This window comes from Diabrotica undecimpunctata, chromosome 8, assembly GCF_040954645.1.
Source record: "Diabrotica undecimpunctata isolate CICGRU chromosome 8, icDiaUnde3, whole genome shotgun sequence".
NCBI lineage: Eukaryota > Metazoa > Arthropoda > Insecta > Coleoptera > Chrysomelidae > Diabrotica > Diabrotica undecimpunctata.
In genome coordinates, this window is record NC_092810.1 from 116823874 (window position 1) to 116843869 (window position 19996).

A 19996-nucleotide genomic window follows, 5' to 3' on the forward strand; every position below is an offset into this window, starting at 1 on the left:
CGTACATCTGGGAAAGGTCAAATGTTTATGTAGACAAAGTCATGGGCAAAAAGATGAAGTTCCTAATTAGAAATCCTCAACAGAGAGAAAGAATTCAGAGAATTCTATAAAAAAGTTAACATCAACAGAAAAGAATGCAAGGCAACAACAAGACAATGCAGCTTAATATGAAGGAAAAAGAAGAAAATCTGAAAGACGAAAGAGATGAGGTAAGGGAAACAGATTATTCCGACTCTCGATTATGTAATGGTTTTGCTTTATTACAATATAATAATTATTTCTTATCTAATCTAAAATTTTTTTTTATTAGACAACTAAGTCTTAATAGTTTTGTATTAAATTTTACAATGCGTTTAATGTGTTACTTGTCATTTCATGATTTCATTTAAGATAAGAAGTCCCTATGGCAAATCAATAAATCTAAATTTCACAGCTAACTGTTTAATGTACTCACCTCTAAATAACGAAATATATTTAACAACAATAATAGAATTCTATATCTACGAGTTTCCAGTGGAAACTTTCCACTATTCACTATAATATCGTATCAAAAATCACACACGCTCACTGTGCACTACAGTACGCTACTGACACTCGCTAGATTTGCCACTTTGTAATCCCTGTCACCGTCTTGAATATCTTGTCCGAGTTCAGCACATCTTGTGCGTTTATTGATAAGTCAACTTTTGTCTCTTGACACCAGTATTCAGTTAACTTATATCTGTGGCGTTTAACACGTGGCGTTCTAACCTTAAACTAAGTGTTAAGCATGTATTTGTAACAAATTTTAAAACAGTTTAAAATGAGATCTACCCGAGGTAATAAAAGTCTGGAAATGTGTGGGAATATACAATCAAATAATACAGGTAAGGTATGATTATTAAAATTTATTGGGAATATACAATCAAATAATACAGGTAAGGTATGATTATTAAAATTTATTTTAATGTGGCTAATAACTACAATAACACGTCGATTCCGATTCCAAATCTTACCAACATCAAGAGGAAGCAGATGAAAAGCCAGAGACTAATAATAACCTAGGCAGTGGTACAAGTAAGTTCTCGTTTGTTAATTTTAAGAAAAATTAACATCTATGGTTTTATGTTCAAATGCAGCTTCATCTATTTCTGAGTTTTCATCTGACATACTATATGGTCTTGATGATGATAGTGATATTGATCATTCTTATGACCCGGAGGAAGATTCTGACATTTTATTACCAGATGAAGATGACATTTTAAGACCAAAAAAAACAAAAAAGTCTACCGGAAAATGATAGCAAATCAAATGTGGTTGGTGTGAGTCACGTAAATTTAAAAAACACAGTACATATAACACCAGTGAAATGAAGTAGGAATATTCGTATAAAAAATAGCGGAAATAAATTTATAAAAGGTTACACAAGAAAACTAATAAATCGAAAAGAAATTTAGACCAAAGCTACAAAACTCGAAAAGGCAAAGAAGTTAAAGCGAGAGAGTGCAACAAGACCACTAACGAATTGTTGCATGAAATACCAAGAAAAGTTTAATGATATTACAAGACACACTTTATTTAAAAAATATTGGGCTATGAGTAGCCATAATAAGAGAATTGCGTATTTAGCTAATCTTGAAAACATCGTTAAAAAGAAAACATCAAAACAAAAAGTTGCAGTTTTACACTATTGCAGAAACCAAACAAGCAAAAAGTATATTCCACCGCACTATACAGTTGCAAATATTTATGAAGAATATCTTAAACAAGAGTCCAAATAGCAACCTGTAAGCAGAAAGGTTTACAAGAACATTTTTCACAGCATGAACATAGCCATAAAAACACCAAAAAAGGATGTTAAACATGTGACCTACTGCATATAAAAATTAAAGCAAATGCTGAAAACAAAGATGAATTATGTAAACAACTAGCCATCAAGCCGAAGCAGATTACGCATACAAATCGAAAGCAAATGACAAAATAAACAATAATGACAACACCTCTATAAAAGTGTACATCTTTGATATGCAGCAGAATAAGAACTTTTATCTTTTTTTGCGAACTTTTAGTATTACATAGCTAGGATATATGTTTTTGAGGTAGAGCAGGTTAATATAAATAAAATCAGTTTTATATAAATAAAGTTCGTTTTTATTTTTGTAACAGTCGATTAAAACTCAGGTCTACGGTCATTTCTATTTTGGTGGGTACAGCGACAAGTAGATTTATTTTGTTGTGTCAATGGACAAAAGTGTATTTATTTTTCTAAAATCATTGTTACATCAAATAAATAAAGTTGGCAATTGGAGGTGTTCTATAAATAACAACCAATCCCAAGAAATTAAAATTTCGTCAATTAAGATAATTTGTTAAATTTAAGTTTGAAAAGTATCGCTACCTTAATCTCCATTTTTCTCAAAATTTTAATTTCTTGACTTATAACCCTTTGCACAAACACTAACGATATGTTGTATAATAATGATGATAGTATGCAGCCATCTCTAGTTCCTTTCTTCGTTTTGAACGCATCTAAATATATATTGTGTATTTTAAATTTGGTATGTTGTCTTCTTCCGCTTTTTCTGTTAACTGTCTGGTGTTCAGTATCTGCTTCCGCGTTCCTTTTCCTGGTAAGAATCGGCATTGTTTTTCGGCTATCTCCGGAAGTAAAAAGTTCCTTATCCGTTCATTGTTTATACGTAGCAGGACTTTGATTGCATAAGGAATAACGGCAATAGTTCTGTAATTATTGCTTACGGTTATTGATTTTGAGATTTTATGAATGTGGGTAAAGGTTGATTCGCACTATTCATCAGGCCATTTACCTGTGATCCATATCATGTTGCACTTATCCAGTATTACATTTACGCCAATCTCTTCCATTTTTAGAGTCTCCGTAGTTATGCCATCGATCCCTGTTGCCAATCTCAGTTGATAACTCTTGAGCCACATATTTAACTTTTTTAAATAGTTTGGTGACTTTCACGGCGGGTTGCATGTTGCTCTAGTTCTTGACAATCGTTATTTATATGGTTGTTTTATCTCTCTGGTGCACATACCTTTTATTCTCCTGTTCACTTTCACTATTTCTTATATATATATATATATATATATATATATATATATATATATATATATATATATATATATATATGAGTTGTTTGAAGATGACAGAAATAATCGAATTCTACCAAAATTGATATATATCAATATTGGTATTGCAGCTTTCGTGTCTTGATGGTTTCCAATACTTCCATTCTTTTGTTGATTCTTCTCATGACTTCGTTGTTCGTTACATGCTCGGTCCATGATATCTTCAGGATTCTTCTATACACCCACATTTCAAATGCTTCCAACTTTTTAGCAGTCGACGCGTTAAGTGTCCATGCTTCTATCCCATAAAGCAGAGTCGAGAAAATATAGCACCTTTGCCAGCCTAACTCTCAAGTCCAATTTTAGTTCTCTCGCACAAAGTACCTTTCTCATTTTATTGAAGTTTGTACGTGCTTTCTCTATTCGAACTTTGATTTCTTTGTAAAAGTATCATGTATCAACAGAATTAAAACAATGAAATATGGACACGTTTTGCCAGAGGTACACGTCTAGGTAAATAATTTGGGATTTTGTCCTATTGTTCTAAATAATAAATTTTTACAAGAATTCTCCGCTGTTATTGTCATTAATCCCTAGCATAATAATTGCTTTATTCAAATCGCTCGATGACGCAAACTAAATTTTTACAATAATCTCTGTTCTTAGAAAGTATTTGCATATTAATTGCTTTATTAAATCAATTAAAATTATCTCAGTGGTAATTTAAATTAAATTCACGACACCAAATATAATTTTCACACAAAAAAACAAGAAACTGATAATCTCATTACACTCTTATATATACATATTTTTTCTCTTCTCTTTGTACCCTTTCCAAGGGTCGCTAGGTTTTATTCTCTTTATCATTCATCTCTGTCTGGTACACTCTTATTATACTTTATCTAACTATAACATAGTCTGATTAGAAATGACAGAAACTGCAAAATATTTACGCGCAAAGCGTGCAGCGAAAACAAACATTATAAGGATTGCGAACATTATGAGCTCTAATGAACAAGGCCTCTCTAATTGTAGAATTAGGGAATATATTACTCAGCTTAGGGCAGCTTATAAGTCGTATTTGGATGCTTTGGAAAACCTGGCTGACGACGAAACTATTCTCGAAAGTGAGGAAGTAGATATTACTTATGAAAAATATATGGATGCCTTATGTTACTTAGAAGAAAAATTGGAGCGTATAGAAGATTCACTCTCTTCTAACTTACTATCGGGACAAGGATCAAGTCATAGCACTAGCACTGCCGCCAACTCTCGACAAAGAACAATCAGGCTTCCAGAACTAAAAATAAATAAATTTAGCGGAAATTTACATGAGTTTCCGTCATTCTTTCAAACTTTTAATAGCATTATAGACGCTGATGACTCTCTCACCGACATTGAAAAATTTATATATCTCAAAAGCCTTTTGACACATGATGCATTAAAGGTTGTTGATAATATTCCCCTCTCTGGTGAAAATTATAGTTTGGTACGTGAGACTTTGGAAAAAAGATATACAGACCATAATCTTATAGTAAAGCAGTTGATAACTAATATTGTAGATACTAAAAGTCTTCAACAGAACGCCTCATATTCACAACTAAAAGACTTCACTCTCGCTATAACAAATTCTTATAGAGCTTTAAACAATCTCGACTTGTCATCCAAAGAACTTCTTAATTTGATTTTAATTCATATTACTTCCTCAAAGCTAGACCATGCCACTCTCAGATCCATTGAATTTTCACCTGAATCGAATAAAATCAAAGATTTTAACCAATTTCTAACGATGGTAGATGACAGAGCAAAACATCTAGAAAATCTCTATGCAAACTCTAAAGCGAAACATCAACCCTCAAAAGAGACAAGGTCCTCTTTTCACATAAGCACAGATAAAAACAAACCCCCATCTCAAATAATGAAAGCTAAAGTATGCAGCTATTGTAAGTTGGATAACCATTCTATATATCTTTGTCAAGATTTCAAATCTCTATCCGCTTCCTCTAGGCGTAATTTTGTTCAACAAAATTCTCTTTGTTCCAACTGCCTTGGAACCAGACATCGCGCGATTGATTGTACCTCCAGGTATTCATGCTCTAATTGCAACAGAAGGCATCACTCTTGTGTGTCACAGTGACTCGAGAAATCGCGAAGCCACGTCCACACATCGTGAGCACTCAAATTCATATAGATCTTCTCAAACAGTCGATGCTCACGTTTCAACACGGAATAGGATTGAACCTCATGCTTCAACGTCTAGTTCTTCTCACGATGTAGTCGTTCGATCGACATCTCCATCCACTCATGCTGTTTCAGCAGTCTCTACGTCGGCCCCTATGGTTTTATTAGGCACTGTACAGGCATATCTCATAGCCCCAAATGGAAAAAGAGAATATGTTAAGGTCTTATTGGACCCAGCATCACAACTTAGTTTTGTCTCTAAAAACTTGTTAAAGAAGATTGCGGCACCCACTTATAAAAATCATTTTAAGATTCATGGTATCGCCCAATCTATTTCAAATTCAACCCTTATGTCTGATCTGACTATCTTCTCTGCTGCTACGGACACTTGCATTAAAATCAAATGTTCAGTACTAGACAGTATCACTACTAAACTACCCCAAGTCCCAATTTCTATTAATAAGTTTAACTTGCCAACAGAAGTGGTCTTAGCCGATCCAAACTTCTACTCTCCTTCTGAAGTAGATATATTGCTTGCCGCTGACATATGCGCAGACATATTGACAGGTAATATCATACAACTTGGCCCTGGCCTTCCAATTCTTCAAGGCAGCTCATTTGGACACATTGTAAGTGGAAGAATTCCCGATTCTTTTATTCGAGGAAGGTGCTCTAAGTCTCAGTACGTAAATAATTTAGTCACTTGTGTTGCTCAGTCGTTTGATATGAAATTAGCTGATAGCGTTGATTTACACCTCACTCAAATCGTCCAACGCTTCTGGGAAATCGAAGACATTCCCTTGGACCGTAAAGTATCTGTGTCACAACACCCTGCTGAGATACAGTTTATTAAATCTGTAACAATCTTAAACACAAACAGATATCAGGTTAACATAGGTCTTAAAACTAATAGGAATCAGCTTAATTTAGGCAACACTTTCTTATCAGCTAAGAAGCGTTTTCTCAATCTAGAAAAAAAACTTCATGCATCTCCACAGTTGCTACACAATTATTCAAAAATCATACAGGATTATGCAGTTGACGACAAGATTACACAAATTCCGTTAAAAATCCAAAACTCACAGCATCAATTTAATTATTTCTTGCCTCATTTCCCAGTTAAAAAAGCAGGTTCTTCAGGGATTCGAATTGTGTTTGACCCAAATAATAAAGTAGCAGGTGGACAATCTCTTAATGAGGTCTTAGACCCTGGGTACACATGCCAACCTGAATTATTTGATATTCTCCTAACCTTTAGGCAATATACCTTTGTATTAACTGCCGATATCTCCAATATGTATATGCAAATTATGATAAATCCCGAGGAAACCTTTCTGTTAAATTTCCTTTGGAGAGATCATCCTGATGAACCCATTCGCGCTTATCAACTAAAACGTCTTCCATTTGGACTCTCTTCATCCCCCTTTCTCGCTACACGTGTGTTAAAACATATTGCTGATTCTAATCAAACCACGCACCCAGTAGCCTCTTACACTCTAAGGAATTCGACATATATTGACGACATCTTGTCAGGCGCCAATAACTTAGAAGGCTTACATACACTTTATTCTCAACTATGCTCGCTTCTAAACACTCATGGTTTCCAACTCCATAAAATACATTCAAATTCTCGTGATTTTTCAAGAGAATGTAACATGGCCTCCACTTCAGAAGTCAATCTTAACTTAGTTAACGGTTCCACTAAGGTTCTAGGTATTAACTGGTCACCTGATCTAGATGATTTCTCTTTTAAGCCGCCAGTTTATGAAGGGGCCCCTCCCCTAACAAAAAGAAAAGTATTGTCATATGTGTCACGAATGTATGACCCCTTAGGATTACTCTCACCCATTATAGTACACTCTAAACGGTTCTTACAACGTCTCTGGTCATTACCCTTAGACTGGGACAGTGAGATACTGGATGACCTATTGATCTTAGATTGGAAATCATTATTGGATACATTCCAATCAATATCTAAAATTACATTTCCCAGATGCCTGACACTTCCACTGCCTAAATCGGATATGCAATTACATTGTTTCACCGATGCCTCTCAGGACATTTATGCTGCTTGTGTCTATCTTAGAGTCGTGTATAGTGACAACACAGTCACGTCTCGCCTCATAGCATCGAAAACTAGAATAGCTCCACTAAAAAATAAACTAACTATTCCTCGGTTAGAATTGTCTGGTATCTTATTAGGTGTCACTCTTACTAGAAAGGTACTTGAGGTTCTTTCAAAAAACGTCACAATATCTGAAGTTCACATATTTTCAGACAGCCTCATCGCTTTAACATGGATTTTAACAACTAAATTTACATGGAATCCATTTGTACTTCATCGTGTCAGTCAAATCAAAGAATTAAGTAAATCCTTTTTATTTCATCATGTAAGTTCCTCTTTAAACGTAGCAGATTTGCCCTCTAGAGCCTCAGATATCACTCAGTCAAATTTAAAAAAATTTTGGACCGAAGGTCCCCCCTTTTTAGTTTCCAGTGTAATAGACTACTCTCAATTCAGGATAAAAGAATGGACGGGAGATTTGCTGGAACTCAGACACACTCAGGTCACTTTAAGCACAACCTCTGACATATCTCAAGTGAATAATACCCTTGAAACCCTTTTTAATAAATGTTCGTCATTTTCAAAAATTCAGAGAACTCTGGCATATGTTTTTCGTTTTCTCTCAAATCTAAGAAAAAGACATACTAATTCACCTTTAGAATTAGGACCACTGCAAGTTTGTGAAATAAGTTCCTCCACCACTGTGATTGTTAAGTACATACAATCACAGGCCTTTCCTAAAGAATTTCATGAGTTAAAACATCGGAAAATAATCTCTGATAAAACTATCAGGGCACTAAACCCCTTCCTCTCTGAGAAAACTGGACTTCTTCATGTAGGTGGTAGATTAGAATTTGCCCCTATCTCTTTCGAACAGAAACATCCCTTGCTACTACCATCTAATCATTCAGTTGTCAAATTAATGATAAAACAAATGCATGTTAAATTGGGACATGCAGGTGCCTTGACCACGTTGTCAAATTTTCGTTCGAAATATTGGCCTATCTCTGGACTAAGACAAACAAAGAAGATAATACACGACTGTGTGAAATGTTTCCGTTTCATGACACCCAAGTCAACACAACTAATGGCAGATCTCCATCCCGATCGTGTTCTCTCGACAAGACCTTTCCAAAAGGTCTCAGTAGATTACGGAGGTTTTTTCATGATCCGATCCTCTCATCTTAGAAAGGCTCCATTATATAAAGCATACATAGCCTTCTTCATATGTATGACCACCAAATGTGTTCATATCGAACTTGTCACCGGCTTAACAGCTTTCGAGATTATATGGTCAGACAATGCTACTAATTTCTATGGTGCCCGCAATCAGCTTCTTGAGTTAAACGAACTCTTTAAAAGTAAGAACTTCTCGCAGAGGATTACTAATTTCTGCTCTGAAAACTCTATTCGTTTTAAATTTGGAGTGCCTCGTAACCCTTCTCAATTTGGGTTGCATGAGGTAGGGATTAAAGGTGCCAAATACCATCTTTATCGTCTTGTAGAAAATCTTCGTTTTACCTTTGAAGTTTTTTATACAATAATTTGTCAAATCGAAGCCATTTTAAACTCAAGACCTATCACTCAGCTCTCAAACGATCCAAATGATCTCTCAGTCTTAACGCCCGGACACTTCCTTGTAGGAAAAAGTCTCACAAGTCCACCAGAACCAGATCTCTCAGAAATACCACAGAACCGTCTTTCCCTCTTTCAGCATATCTCGAAAATTCATCAAACCTTTTGGAAAAGGTGGTCGGTGGAATATTTGCATATGACCCAAAGTAGGAGTAAGTGGAACATCGCTACTGATCCTTTAAAGATAGGTGATGTTGTACTAATTAAAGATGAAGAGACTCCCCCACTCCTCTGGCCTCTGGCAAAGATTATCGAAGTGCTCCCAGGCAAAGACTCTCTTGTTCGAACTGTTAGGGTATCCACACCTAATGGCGAATATCTTAGGTCAATAAAGAAAGTAGCTAGGTTACCCTTTAACCAATAGTGGTACTTTCTGCCAAACATGTATATAGTTTCTATAGACTTTAGTTTCTCTAGATTTTAAATAGTTTTTAGTTATCTTAGTTCATTACAACAGTACCCCTAATGTATACTGGTTTACCCTCGTTCTCGAAGTAACTATTTGATACCCTATCCCAGTGGCGTAACTCTTTTCGCCCGCCCCCAGTATGTTCAATTTTTTCACATGCGAAAAATCATGTCATTTTTTCGGTGTATTACTAGCTACCATTCTACCACAATTTTACAATGATTTCCCGTTCTCCAACCCTTCCTACTCACATTTTAACCCCACTCCATTAGAAATACAGACAGTTGTAAGATAGCAAAGAAAGTCTCACTCTCTTGCCTGTTGTCTCTCGATGATAACAGACACTCTCTCTTGACTGCTGACTGTTGCTAGAGACAGTCGTCCTCTCTTTCGTCTGCTGAGTCCTACTAGGCAGACGTATTATCTCTCTATCAATCGCTACCTATCGCTTGGTACAGACTTACCACGCTTTTTCTCTACTCTAATTATCTCTCTCGCTTATAGTTACGCGAAAAATACCGCAAGTACTATTTTAAATCGTGTACAGACGCAAATGTGCTATATCTCGTGTGATCTAAGTGTTAGTACCGCGAAACACGTCTTCAGAAACCGGTAACCGAACAGTTTCCCCGTATGAAGAACAACCGCGACTGAAAGCCTCTAAATACCGCGAGTGTGTGTATGTGCAGCAGAAGAATTGGTAAGACTTTATATAAACTTAATTTGCTATAATCTGTATAACCTTTTACCACATATCCTAATTTATTTGAACCAGCCCTATGTAATACAGTCCTCTTTAACTGAAATTATATTAATAATTTCACATATGTACACCCTTTTTGTACACATGTCTGTAATAAATATTACTGGGATAAATTTATCCCTCTTGATATTTCGGTACTTTGTGTATTTAATATATCCCAATCCCGTTTTTTGTATTGAAATAAAATATGTATAATTGATACATTTTGCACTTACTGAAGAACCTACCACCTATTGATCGATACAATAAAACAACAAAAAAAATAAAATTCGTAGTGAAAGTTATAAGTTGTTCATTTACACAAAACCGTTTATTTACATATTTTTGGCGAATGGATTTAGTGTCCGCAGTCATATAAACCCAAACAAACAACAATTTACATATTTAAATGACATATAATAAGTAGATACAAATAATGATAGAGTATCTTCTGCATTTTGTTAAAATGACATACACTTATTACTGGTAATATGTTGTTATATAGATACTAGTTTTATTTTTAGTCCATGTTTTGACTGCAGAGTCAAGGAGATGGCTTCAAATTCAATTTCATCAGGAGTATCTTCGCATTTTTCAATATTAAATTTCAATAAGACATGTGACAAACATGCAGCAATAGCTAGAAGTCCAAGGCGCTTACCTAAAAATAGAATGAACTTACATGTATGTTTATAATAAAATCAATCTAGCAATTTTGGCTTACAAACACTATTTATTATATAATGGAAATGATACTGGAAGTAGTACAACAAAATGAGCAATATTGCCGATTGTTTATTATTTAGATTTTTTTCTTTCTTTCATGGAATTTGCCTTTTGCTGAATATTATGTTTATATGGTATTAAGCCACAATTTTATTGATTGTAGGTCATGAAATCGAAATTTTATTTGACGTTTCGATTTACACTCCGGAATTCGTTTTCAAAACAAAAATTAATATTACTGCGCTGTTTTTTAATTAAAGCCAAGTAATTTGAAGTAGAGAACTAGAAGAAACTCGACCTGGCATAAAGAGGACAAAAATAATGCTGCTAGAAGCAGCAACGATGAAAATCCTTAAAAAATCGATGGTAAGAGACTATGGATGAGACAGAACTGGAAGTACAGACGGCGAGAGACGGTTCCCCAATAGGAAAACGATCAGTAGGAAGACCAAGAAAATGATGGACAACTTATTGGATGCAGAATTAAAAACATACGGTCATATCAAAAAAAAAGAAGAAAAGAAAAAAAAATTTAAATAATTTTTGATACAATTATTTTTTGTAATATCAATATTTGAGGTGCAACTTAGCAAAAAGCAATAAATCCAGTTTTGGAGATTTGTTAAATAAATACTACAAAGTACTTGGTTTAGTTCAATCTACATTGTGAATTATTCATTTCAGGCAATGTGCTTTAAATTCAATATATACTGCTATATAAATAATTTAAAACCAAACAAAAATGCGTTAAATCCCATTTGAAAACCAATCAAACTGACATAAATCCATCATATTTAACCAAACTCCAATATGCTTGAAAAAATATTTCTAGAAAGTTTTGTGTTCAGTTTGTTCAAATTACCAAAAGATGGCACTCACAGTTCTGTTCAATTTGTTATGCGTAAGATTGTATTTTGCTTACTTAGGTATTTTAGAGGAAGTTGTTTGTTTGTACAGTTGTATCATACACTGCATGTTAATTTATAAAACGGAAAACGTTATATCTAGAATTTTTGTAAAAGATTTTAACTAGGCAAGTCGAAGTCGAGAATGGCTAAAGTGTCTAAAAGATCGGTTAAAAAAAGTAAAAAGTAAAAACACTTTAATATTTATTATTGCTAACGGTTTTAAATGGTGGTAACGAGGAATCAGTGAGAGAAGAGTAAAAATACAGTTTGTAAGAAATAAACACAATACTGTTGCACTAAAAGAACGAAGATGGCAGGGGCAGACTATGGCCTAGGCAACCTAGGCACGTGCCTAGGGCCCGTAATTTTTGGGGCCCGAAACTTATACCGAATCGTTGACTGATAAAGTCGACAAGGTTGGACAAGCGTTTCAGTGCTTATCATGATTGGAAAAATGTAAATAAAAAATTGTCAGACTATGAAAACTGCAGTGATCACATTAACTTCATCACTAAGTGTCAGGGACAGCATTATGAAAATGCCTTAAATATGTCAGGCAAATATAAGGGACTCCAGTCCAGAATAAAACATTATATTTTTCTGTCCATTTCATAACATGCGCCAATCATTCTTAAATTTAATTGGAAACGCTACTGCACAAATTTTCATTTAAAATGAAAATACAAGTTCTACACGAACGTGGAATGCATTAAAAAAATTTTGTAAGGGCAAAAATTTGAGTATGGTTAGTTCGTTCCAATGCTGCTAATTTTTTAATGGAAAATTATGAAGAAATTAAACATTGTGTACGTCATTTTTCCTTAAACAAAGATGAAAACCATTAAAAAGGTCATAAGCTGCCAAATCAGATAAAAAGCTTGATACATTGATACATTTCAGTATGTACTGTTACTTACTATGTGAAAAAAGAGAAAATAAGTGCTTTAAACAAGACTTTAACAAAAAACGAATAGCTAAATACAGCAGTTTTTATATAAGATTTATTGACGAAGATTCATTCAAAAGAAGCAGAAAAAGTTAAAGATATTGCATATTTTATACTAATGATGAAAAACGGCAGAAAATCAAAAACTATTTCGTGATGAAATTCCAGAACATGAAATAAGATTCAGTGGCAAACAATATTTTAAAGCCAATATTTTTGTTGTTATTTTCTGTCTATGTATATTGTTATACACTGATCGTATATAAAGATCTGAGGGATTTAAAACTATTACAATGCTATTACCAATAAATTCAAAAAAAATTTCGTGATAGTGATGTTAGAGACTCTTCAATGGAGAAATTAAAGGGACATGAACAAAATTTGAACCTAGCAGACCTGGAAAATTAAGTATATATTACAATTTAAAACTTTTAAAAGTAAAGAAAATATTATTTAACCTGTACGAGTATCTATGTAGTAGGGATGGCGGTTTTTGACAAAACACCGGTTTTCGGTTATACCGGTTTTTTTGCTTACGGTTTAACCTGGCGGTTATAACCGGCCAAAATAAACCGGTTTTTTCCAAAAACCGATTTTCGGTTTTTTTAATCCAATAGTTACAAAGTTACATTTACAATGCACTTTAGTTTGCGATACTTCATTCGACTCGATATCAATGTGATCAAAATTAGAACTATCGAAAGAACATCAATATCAATATAAATAAAACACAATTTTTAATAAAACCATTTTATTCTATTAATTATTATATTTATTTGTTATTTTATTATTAATTATGATTATGATTATTATTAAATATAATATAGCGTAAGATTAATATATACATATTTCAATAATATACAATAAAAGAATATGAAGTAATATTTTAAGTAAAAAAGTATAGGTTAGAAGGTTACAAATAGGTTATATTATATTAAATGTATTTAGCATTATGTTGGCCAGTATTTTTCATGAAGCCTATTAAGAAAAACTCGTTCATATAATATGTTGGTCGGTTAAGCGGCTTCTCTCATCTGACACAATATCATTCAATGATGACACAAGTCTCTCTGATGCCACCGAACTTCCGACCAACGACATGTATTTTTTTAGCTATAAAAGCCAAGCCTGGCATACAGGTTCTGTTTTGATCCCAGAATAAAAACGGATCACTTGGCAGCAAAGGCCGCTGCAGATATAGAGTCAGTTCATTTGAAAAAAACTTAGAATCTGTGTGTCCTGAGAACTTGAACTGAAACCACTGTTCACCAACTCCAGATCGTGTGAAGACCAAAGTGGGTTTGATTTTAAACTCACTTTGGCTTCTTCATTCTGGAAGGAGCAGGAAGGAGAAAGTTTTCCGATTTCGGTAAGTTACGTCCTAACTTCCGAGCCTAAATTGGATGTGGTTGTCTCCGCTATATACGGATTCAGATATAGTTTTTTGAACCTCGGGTCCGTGATTGTAGCATGGCAAAGCAGGGGATTTCGTAAAAGCCTAGTGCCCCTCTCTTGAAGGCTAGTTATAAGCTTTTGGCATAACTTTTGAGCTGTACTAAGGTTTGGCTTGAGGTTTCTTAAAAATCTTTCGATAATAGACACAAGGGGGATAACAAGGCTAGCAGTAATGTACTGGGAACCCGAGATCTTCTTTGTGGCCTCATCGAAAGGCGATAAAATGCTTACAATTTCAGTGATTAGTTTTATATCTGAATCAGAAATCATCCTTGGTGCTTTTTTAATTGAGGGATCTGCCAATATTGCAGCTATATATGGGGACATTAGTGTAAATCTTTTAAGCATATGGTAGACAGAATTCCATCTGGTTGTAGTCAGATGCAGAGAGCAGTAAACCAAAATTATTATACTACTGCTCAACAGAGAGCGCTAAAATAATTCAGGTTCTATTGTCAATGAATATAATGAGAGTAGAATATAATATGCAATTATTGTATTCAATTAATGATGCAAATTTAATTTACCATTTAAAAATATAATCCTCTAAAATACCCACCAATTTTTCTCTCCTCCCAAACCCAAAAAATTCCCCACCCCAACCATTTCAACTTATAAAAAATTTCCCAGACTCTTTCAAATGGGATTTAAAAAAAATAATATCAACATAAATATTTTACTTAAAAATAAATTGAATAATGCAATTCATCTTTTATCTTTACTTCCATCAAAAAAAAATTATCATGTATTTTATCACGTTTGTATATTTGTATAATAGGTACATTTTAACTCATTTAATACTTCCTGTATGGGTGTATCGTTTTGAAAACGTAGGGAAATCCTTGGAGATTCGTATTCGTAATTGGTAATTCGATATTTATAGTCAGAACATTATTTTTGGTAATCAGAAACAACTAGAAACAACCATTGACCCACTTTCAATGTCAAGTGTCAAGTCAAGTGTGAAAAATAGATGATGTAAAAGATCACTTCTTATGTAAATATTATGATTACAAATACCTTTTCAACGAAATATTATAATAAAACTTAATATTGTTTCTGGTTGATGAGAGTTTGCACTTTCAGTTTGCTTCTGTATTTATAAAATAAAATAAAATTTGAATTATGGTTTTGTTTGGAATAATTACTTGAAAATAATAATTATGATTGGGATCCAAAAAAATACCTAACCTAATCATAATCACCGTAAAAACCTAATAACCGGTTTTTACTTTAAAAATAAAAAAACCGGTTATAACCGAGACAAAAAAACAACCGATAAAACCGGTTATTGCGAAGTAAAAAAACCTGTTTTCGGTTAAAACCGGTAGGTTTTTCCCATCCCTACTATGTAGTCATTTATTCAGGGAAACAATATTATTGCAACATTCCCAAATTTAAACACAATTCTGATCAAATTAAAAAATTAAATAGTTTATTATAACTTTATATAGAAATAGTTATTAAGTAACTTTATTAATTATGACAAACTAATTGACGGTTTTACAGAATTAAAAGTGAGAAAAAAGGCAATGCAAGTCATATTTACGTATCTCTCCTACTGCGTATATAAAACACATCAAATGCAGATATATACTATAGATAGAAAAATTATGTGACTTACCTATACAGGCTCTTGGTCCCTCTCCGAATGGGAAGAAGGTAAAACCATCTGCATTGAAATTGTTATTAGCAAATCTTTCCGGATCAAACTTTAGAGGATTAGGGAAATATTTGGGATCCCTAAACATAGCAAAGTAAGGGATGTACACTGCCATTCCCTTTTCAATGACAAGATCTGAACCTTCAAGATGGTAATCGGTGAGTGCCTCCCTATCAAGAACTGGTAAAAGGCCATATTTTCTTAAAGTTTCTAAAACAAGATATAAGGTATATGTCGCAGGCAAGTATGAAATGCAGCCATTCTTGCAAAAGCCTAGTCATTTTCGTAATGACTTGGCAGTTTGTATAACGTTTTCATTTTTACAAAATGACTTCACCCTTTAGGTATTTGCGAAACTACCGGAAACGGTAATTCTATTTTTAAACAGTGTTGCAATTTAGGCACAGAACATATAATATAAAAACAAAATTTTCCTAACCTAATTTTCTAACCCTAGTTTTCTAATTTCCAAGATTACAGATTACAGCAGCGTTTACAAAAGTTTACATTTACAGTCTAAGTGTACTATTAGGTCACATTACAGTTATTAGATTAACTGAGATTAACTAACATAAGAATTACATAAATTTTACTCTAGTAAGTTGACATAACTTCTAAATTCTTCTAGATTTCTCGGGATTATATTGAAATTATATATAGTGATAATATGATTATATTATAGTAATGTTTGATTGACATTTTTTTATTTGTTGCAGAACTAAATAGCTTTAAAAAGCCGTGGAGTTTCAAAGAGCTGAGAAAGGTTTGTACGTTATTGAGAACAGCCAGAGAACAAAAAAAAAATTGGCGTCCGTAGAACCAATGAACAACATTACTTTTTTAGAAATTATGAATTACTTGAAATTGGTGGGGTTCAAAAAGTTATAAAAAAACGAACCGACGAAAAACAAAAACTCACCTTCGTATTGCCAATTGAAGAGTATTACGAAAAACTTAACGAAGTTCATTTAAATACTGGACACGGAGGTCGTGACAAAATGATAAACGCTCTTAAACCCAAATCTGCAATTCCACGACCAGCCGTTGAAATTTTTTAAGATTGTGTATCACGTGTGATGAAAAAAAGCACTTGGCGAAAAAAGGGGTGGTAGGAAACCGATTGTTTCTACTTCTTGGAATAGTAGGGGTCAAGTTGATTTAATAGATTTTCAGTCATCTCCGGATGGAGAATACAAATGGCTATTGAACTATCAAGACCATCTTACAAAATTCATCCATTTAAGACCACTTAAATCAAAATGTGCAGCAGAAGTTGCACAAGAACTTTTAAAATTGTTCTTAGAATTTGGAGCCCCGTGTATCTTACAGAGCGACAATGGCAGTGAATTTGTCAATAGTATTATTTGAGAACTAGTGTCAAAATGGCCTTCTTGTAAAATAATTAATGGTCGTCCACGTCACCCCCAGAGCCAAGGAAGTGTTGAAAGAAGCAATCAAGATGTAGAAAATATGCTGCGAAGCTGGTTAACTGACAATAATACAACCAATTGGTCAGTTGGCTGTTATTTTGTGCAATGGCAGAAGAATTCGTCTTACCATAGAATAATTGGACGCACCTCATACAAAGCATTATTCGCAGTAGATTTTAAAGTTGGATTGTTTTCTTCAGACTTACCAGATGAAGTTATAAGAAATATAGATAATGAAGAAAGGCTAGATAGTGTTATTTTGAATTCATCTTAAGTCATGTCATGTCACAGATGAAGATTGTCAACAATCAACTGCTTCTTCATCATGTACCACAAATGATCTGCAAGTCTTAACCGTGGACGAGATTGCAATCATTGAAACACAAGACTTATTAAATGTTCACAACTATTGTACAATTATTGAAGAACAAGTATTAAACACAGATGAGATTCAAATCGTTGAAGAACAATTTTCTGTGATGGAAGACGACAATTGTACTAGTGTTTCCCAAACATTTTGTTCGAAATGCAAAATTGAGTATTTTTGCGATCAATCATTTTCTGGGCAAGAATCAAAATGTAATTTATGTCTGTACGAAGAAAGAATAAAGACGCAGAGAACAAATTGCACAATTGGTCAAAAACGTGCTGCAGAGAAAATGCTTGAAAGTTCAAAAAAGAAGTTGCAGTCTCTTCAACCTGGACAAAATATTGTTGTTAAGGTACCGAAAGTAGTCAGGGGACCACTGGATTCCAAAAATATTATGGGAGAGATTTTAGAAATTAGAAATGGAGCATATCAAATTGGTACTAAATTTGTTATTTTAAATAGGTAGTATTCCAGAGAAGAAATAGGTAGCATTAAAAGTAATGAAATTGTAGAAATTCCTCATGATAAATATATTGCATAAAGAGAAGTAGTTAGGATGTTTTCGAAGTTTGGGGGATAAGGATTTAAAAAGTGTTCTTGTAAACCTAAAAAAAATCAGTGCCGAATAAACAAATGTTTTATTTTAGAGCTAATATGAAATGTACCAGCAAATGCCATTTAAGTGGTCCTTGTGCAAATAAGTGATTTAAAAAAACAATAATAAAACTTGTCAATCCATACAGTAGTTTTCTTTAAACTACAAACTTTATATTGATCAGAATCGAAGTGAATAAAATCTATAAATGTTATTTTTCAGTTATCGTACCTTAAAGTATTTTAATCTTTATTAAATTTAAATAATCAATGCCATGAAATTATTACACACAGCGGTTCTTAAACATTTATTTTATAGTAAGGAAAAACATAAACATGTTAACATAAAAATGTTATATAGAGGGACTTAATTAAACATTTTGAACTTAAACCATTATTTTACTGAACTTATTGTTTGTTTTACAACAAAAATTTTGTCATTGATCATTTTTTCATCGTCGAAAGTGTCTATATTTTGATGTCTTATTCTACTTTCTAAAGCCATATTTTTATATATCCCCAACCTCCAAGATCTACATTCACATCTATAGTGTATTTTTATGTATGAGAGAGTAATAAAACAATAAATTATGTATGCAAATCCCTAAACTGTTGATACGGGTGACTCAATGAAAAACAGATATTTGTCAACAAGTTTACAGAAGTATATAGGAAAACAATTTTAAATTGAGTATGACCACCAGGTATAAAGGTTGGAGCAGAATAGAATACAATAGTTGTGAGGGTTACTAATCCCTAAATAAGGTTGCCAGTGTCGGAGTGATGGAGGTTAACAGGTACTAATGAATTTGCAAGAAATGTAAGATGTTTATTTTATTGGTTATATATAACCAATAAAAGTTAAATAAGTACCTACCTATTTGCAACATAAAGTTTAATTCTTTAGATAAAATAAAACGTTTTATTTTATCTGAAATGAGTGCATTCTACGAAGTAAGGGTTTCAACAATCAAACATTTAATTCTTTAATTCCAGGAATCTACGACAATAATTGACTAGATAATTACCTTCTAAACTTATTCCACAGAAAATGTGATAGTGGGTTTTTCCATTTTGTAGGAAGGTCCAAGTGGCGTATTCAAAATTCTTAACAGTTCACTAAAAGTAGGTACTTCAGTTGCAAGGTGCAGTTTATTGTGTATACTAGTGTTATGGAAAATTTGGAAGTGCCGTGTAAACGCCGAAAAATTGGTCCTCTAACAGTTAATGAAAAAACATTAATATTTAATTGTTTTAAATCATTTACAGACAAACGTTTATGTGAAAGTGTTGATGAGACCGTTGAGTTAGTTAGCAGTACACTTGGTGTTGGGAAATCTACGATTTACAGAGTTATTAAAGAAGAGAAATGTGGTAGTTTTCAAATGCCACGTAATGCTCCAGGGAAACCAAAATTTCAAATAGAATATCATTTTAAAGAAGGACTTCGACGGAAAGTGCATGAATACTTCTTTAGACAAGAATTTCCAACATTGGATAAAGTTCTTGTCTCAGTTCGAGATGATAAGGATTACCCAGAAATGAGTCGAAGTACGTTATGGAAACTTTTAAAAGAAATAGGCTTCCGCTGGAAAAAGAATCCCAGAAAGTCTATTTTATTAGAAAGAAGCGATATTGTCATATGGAGAAGACATTTTCTAAGAACCATAAAGGAAATGAGAAACCAAAAAAGAAAAATATTTTATCTTGATGAAACATGGATCAACGAGGGTCATACACCAAATAAATTTTGGCAGGATGAAACTGTTACAAGTCAAAGGCACGCTTTTGTAAATAACT

At 33.3% G+C, this 19996-nt stretch overlaps 2 protein-coding genes across 2 annotated transcripts in view; one reads left to right on the top strand and one right to left on the bottom strand.

The window, feature by feature from the left end:
- Positions 1 to 4072: 4072 nt before the first annotated feature.
- Positions 4073 to 9459, top strand: LOC140449076 (uncharacterized). Its single transcript, XM_072542219.1, has 3 exons — positions 4073 to 5015; positions 5080 to 8679; positions 9389 to 9459. The coding sequence occupies exons 1-3, from the start codon at positions 4073 to 4075 to the stop codon at positions 9457 to 9459; spliced, it is 4614 nt and encodes a 1537-aa protein (XP_072398320.1).
- Positions 9460 to 10538: 1079 nt separating this feature from the next.
- The window catches only part of LOC140449077 (uncharacterized), a 134068-nt gene continuing 124610 nt past the window's right edge, over positions 10539 to 19996 (bottom strand). The window contains exons 9-10 of the mRNA XM_072542220.1: positions 15764 to 16012; positions 10539 to 10765 (exon numbers count right to left, since the gene is read on the bottom strand). Coding sequence (XP_072398321.1) covers positions 10602 to 10765; positions 15764 to 16012 — 413 coding nt within the window. The 3' untranslated portion in view covers positions 10539 to 10601. The remainder of the gene's footprint in view (positions 10766 to 15763; positions 16013 to 19996) is intronic.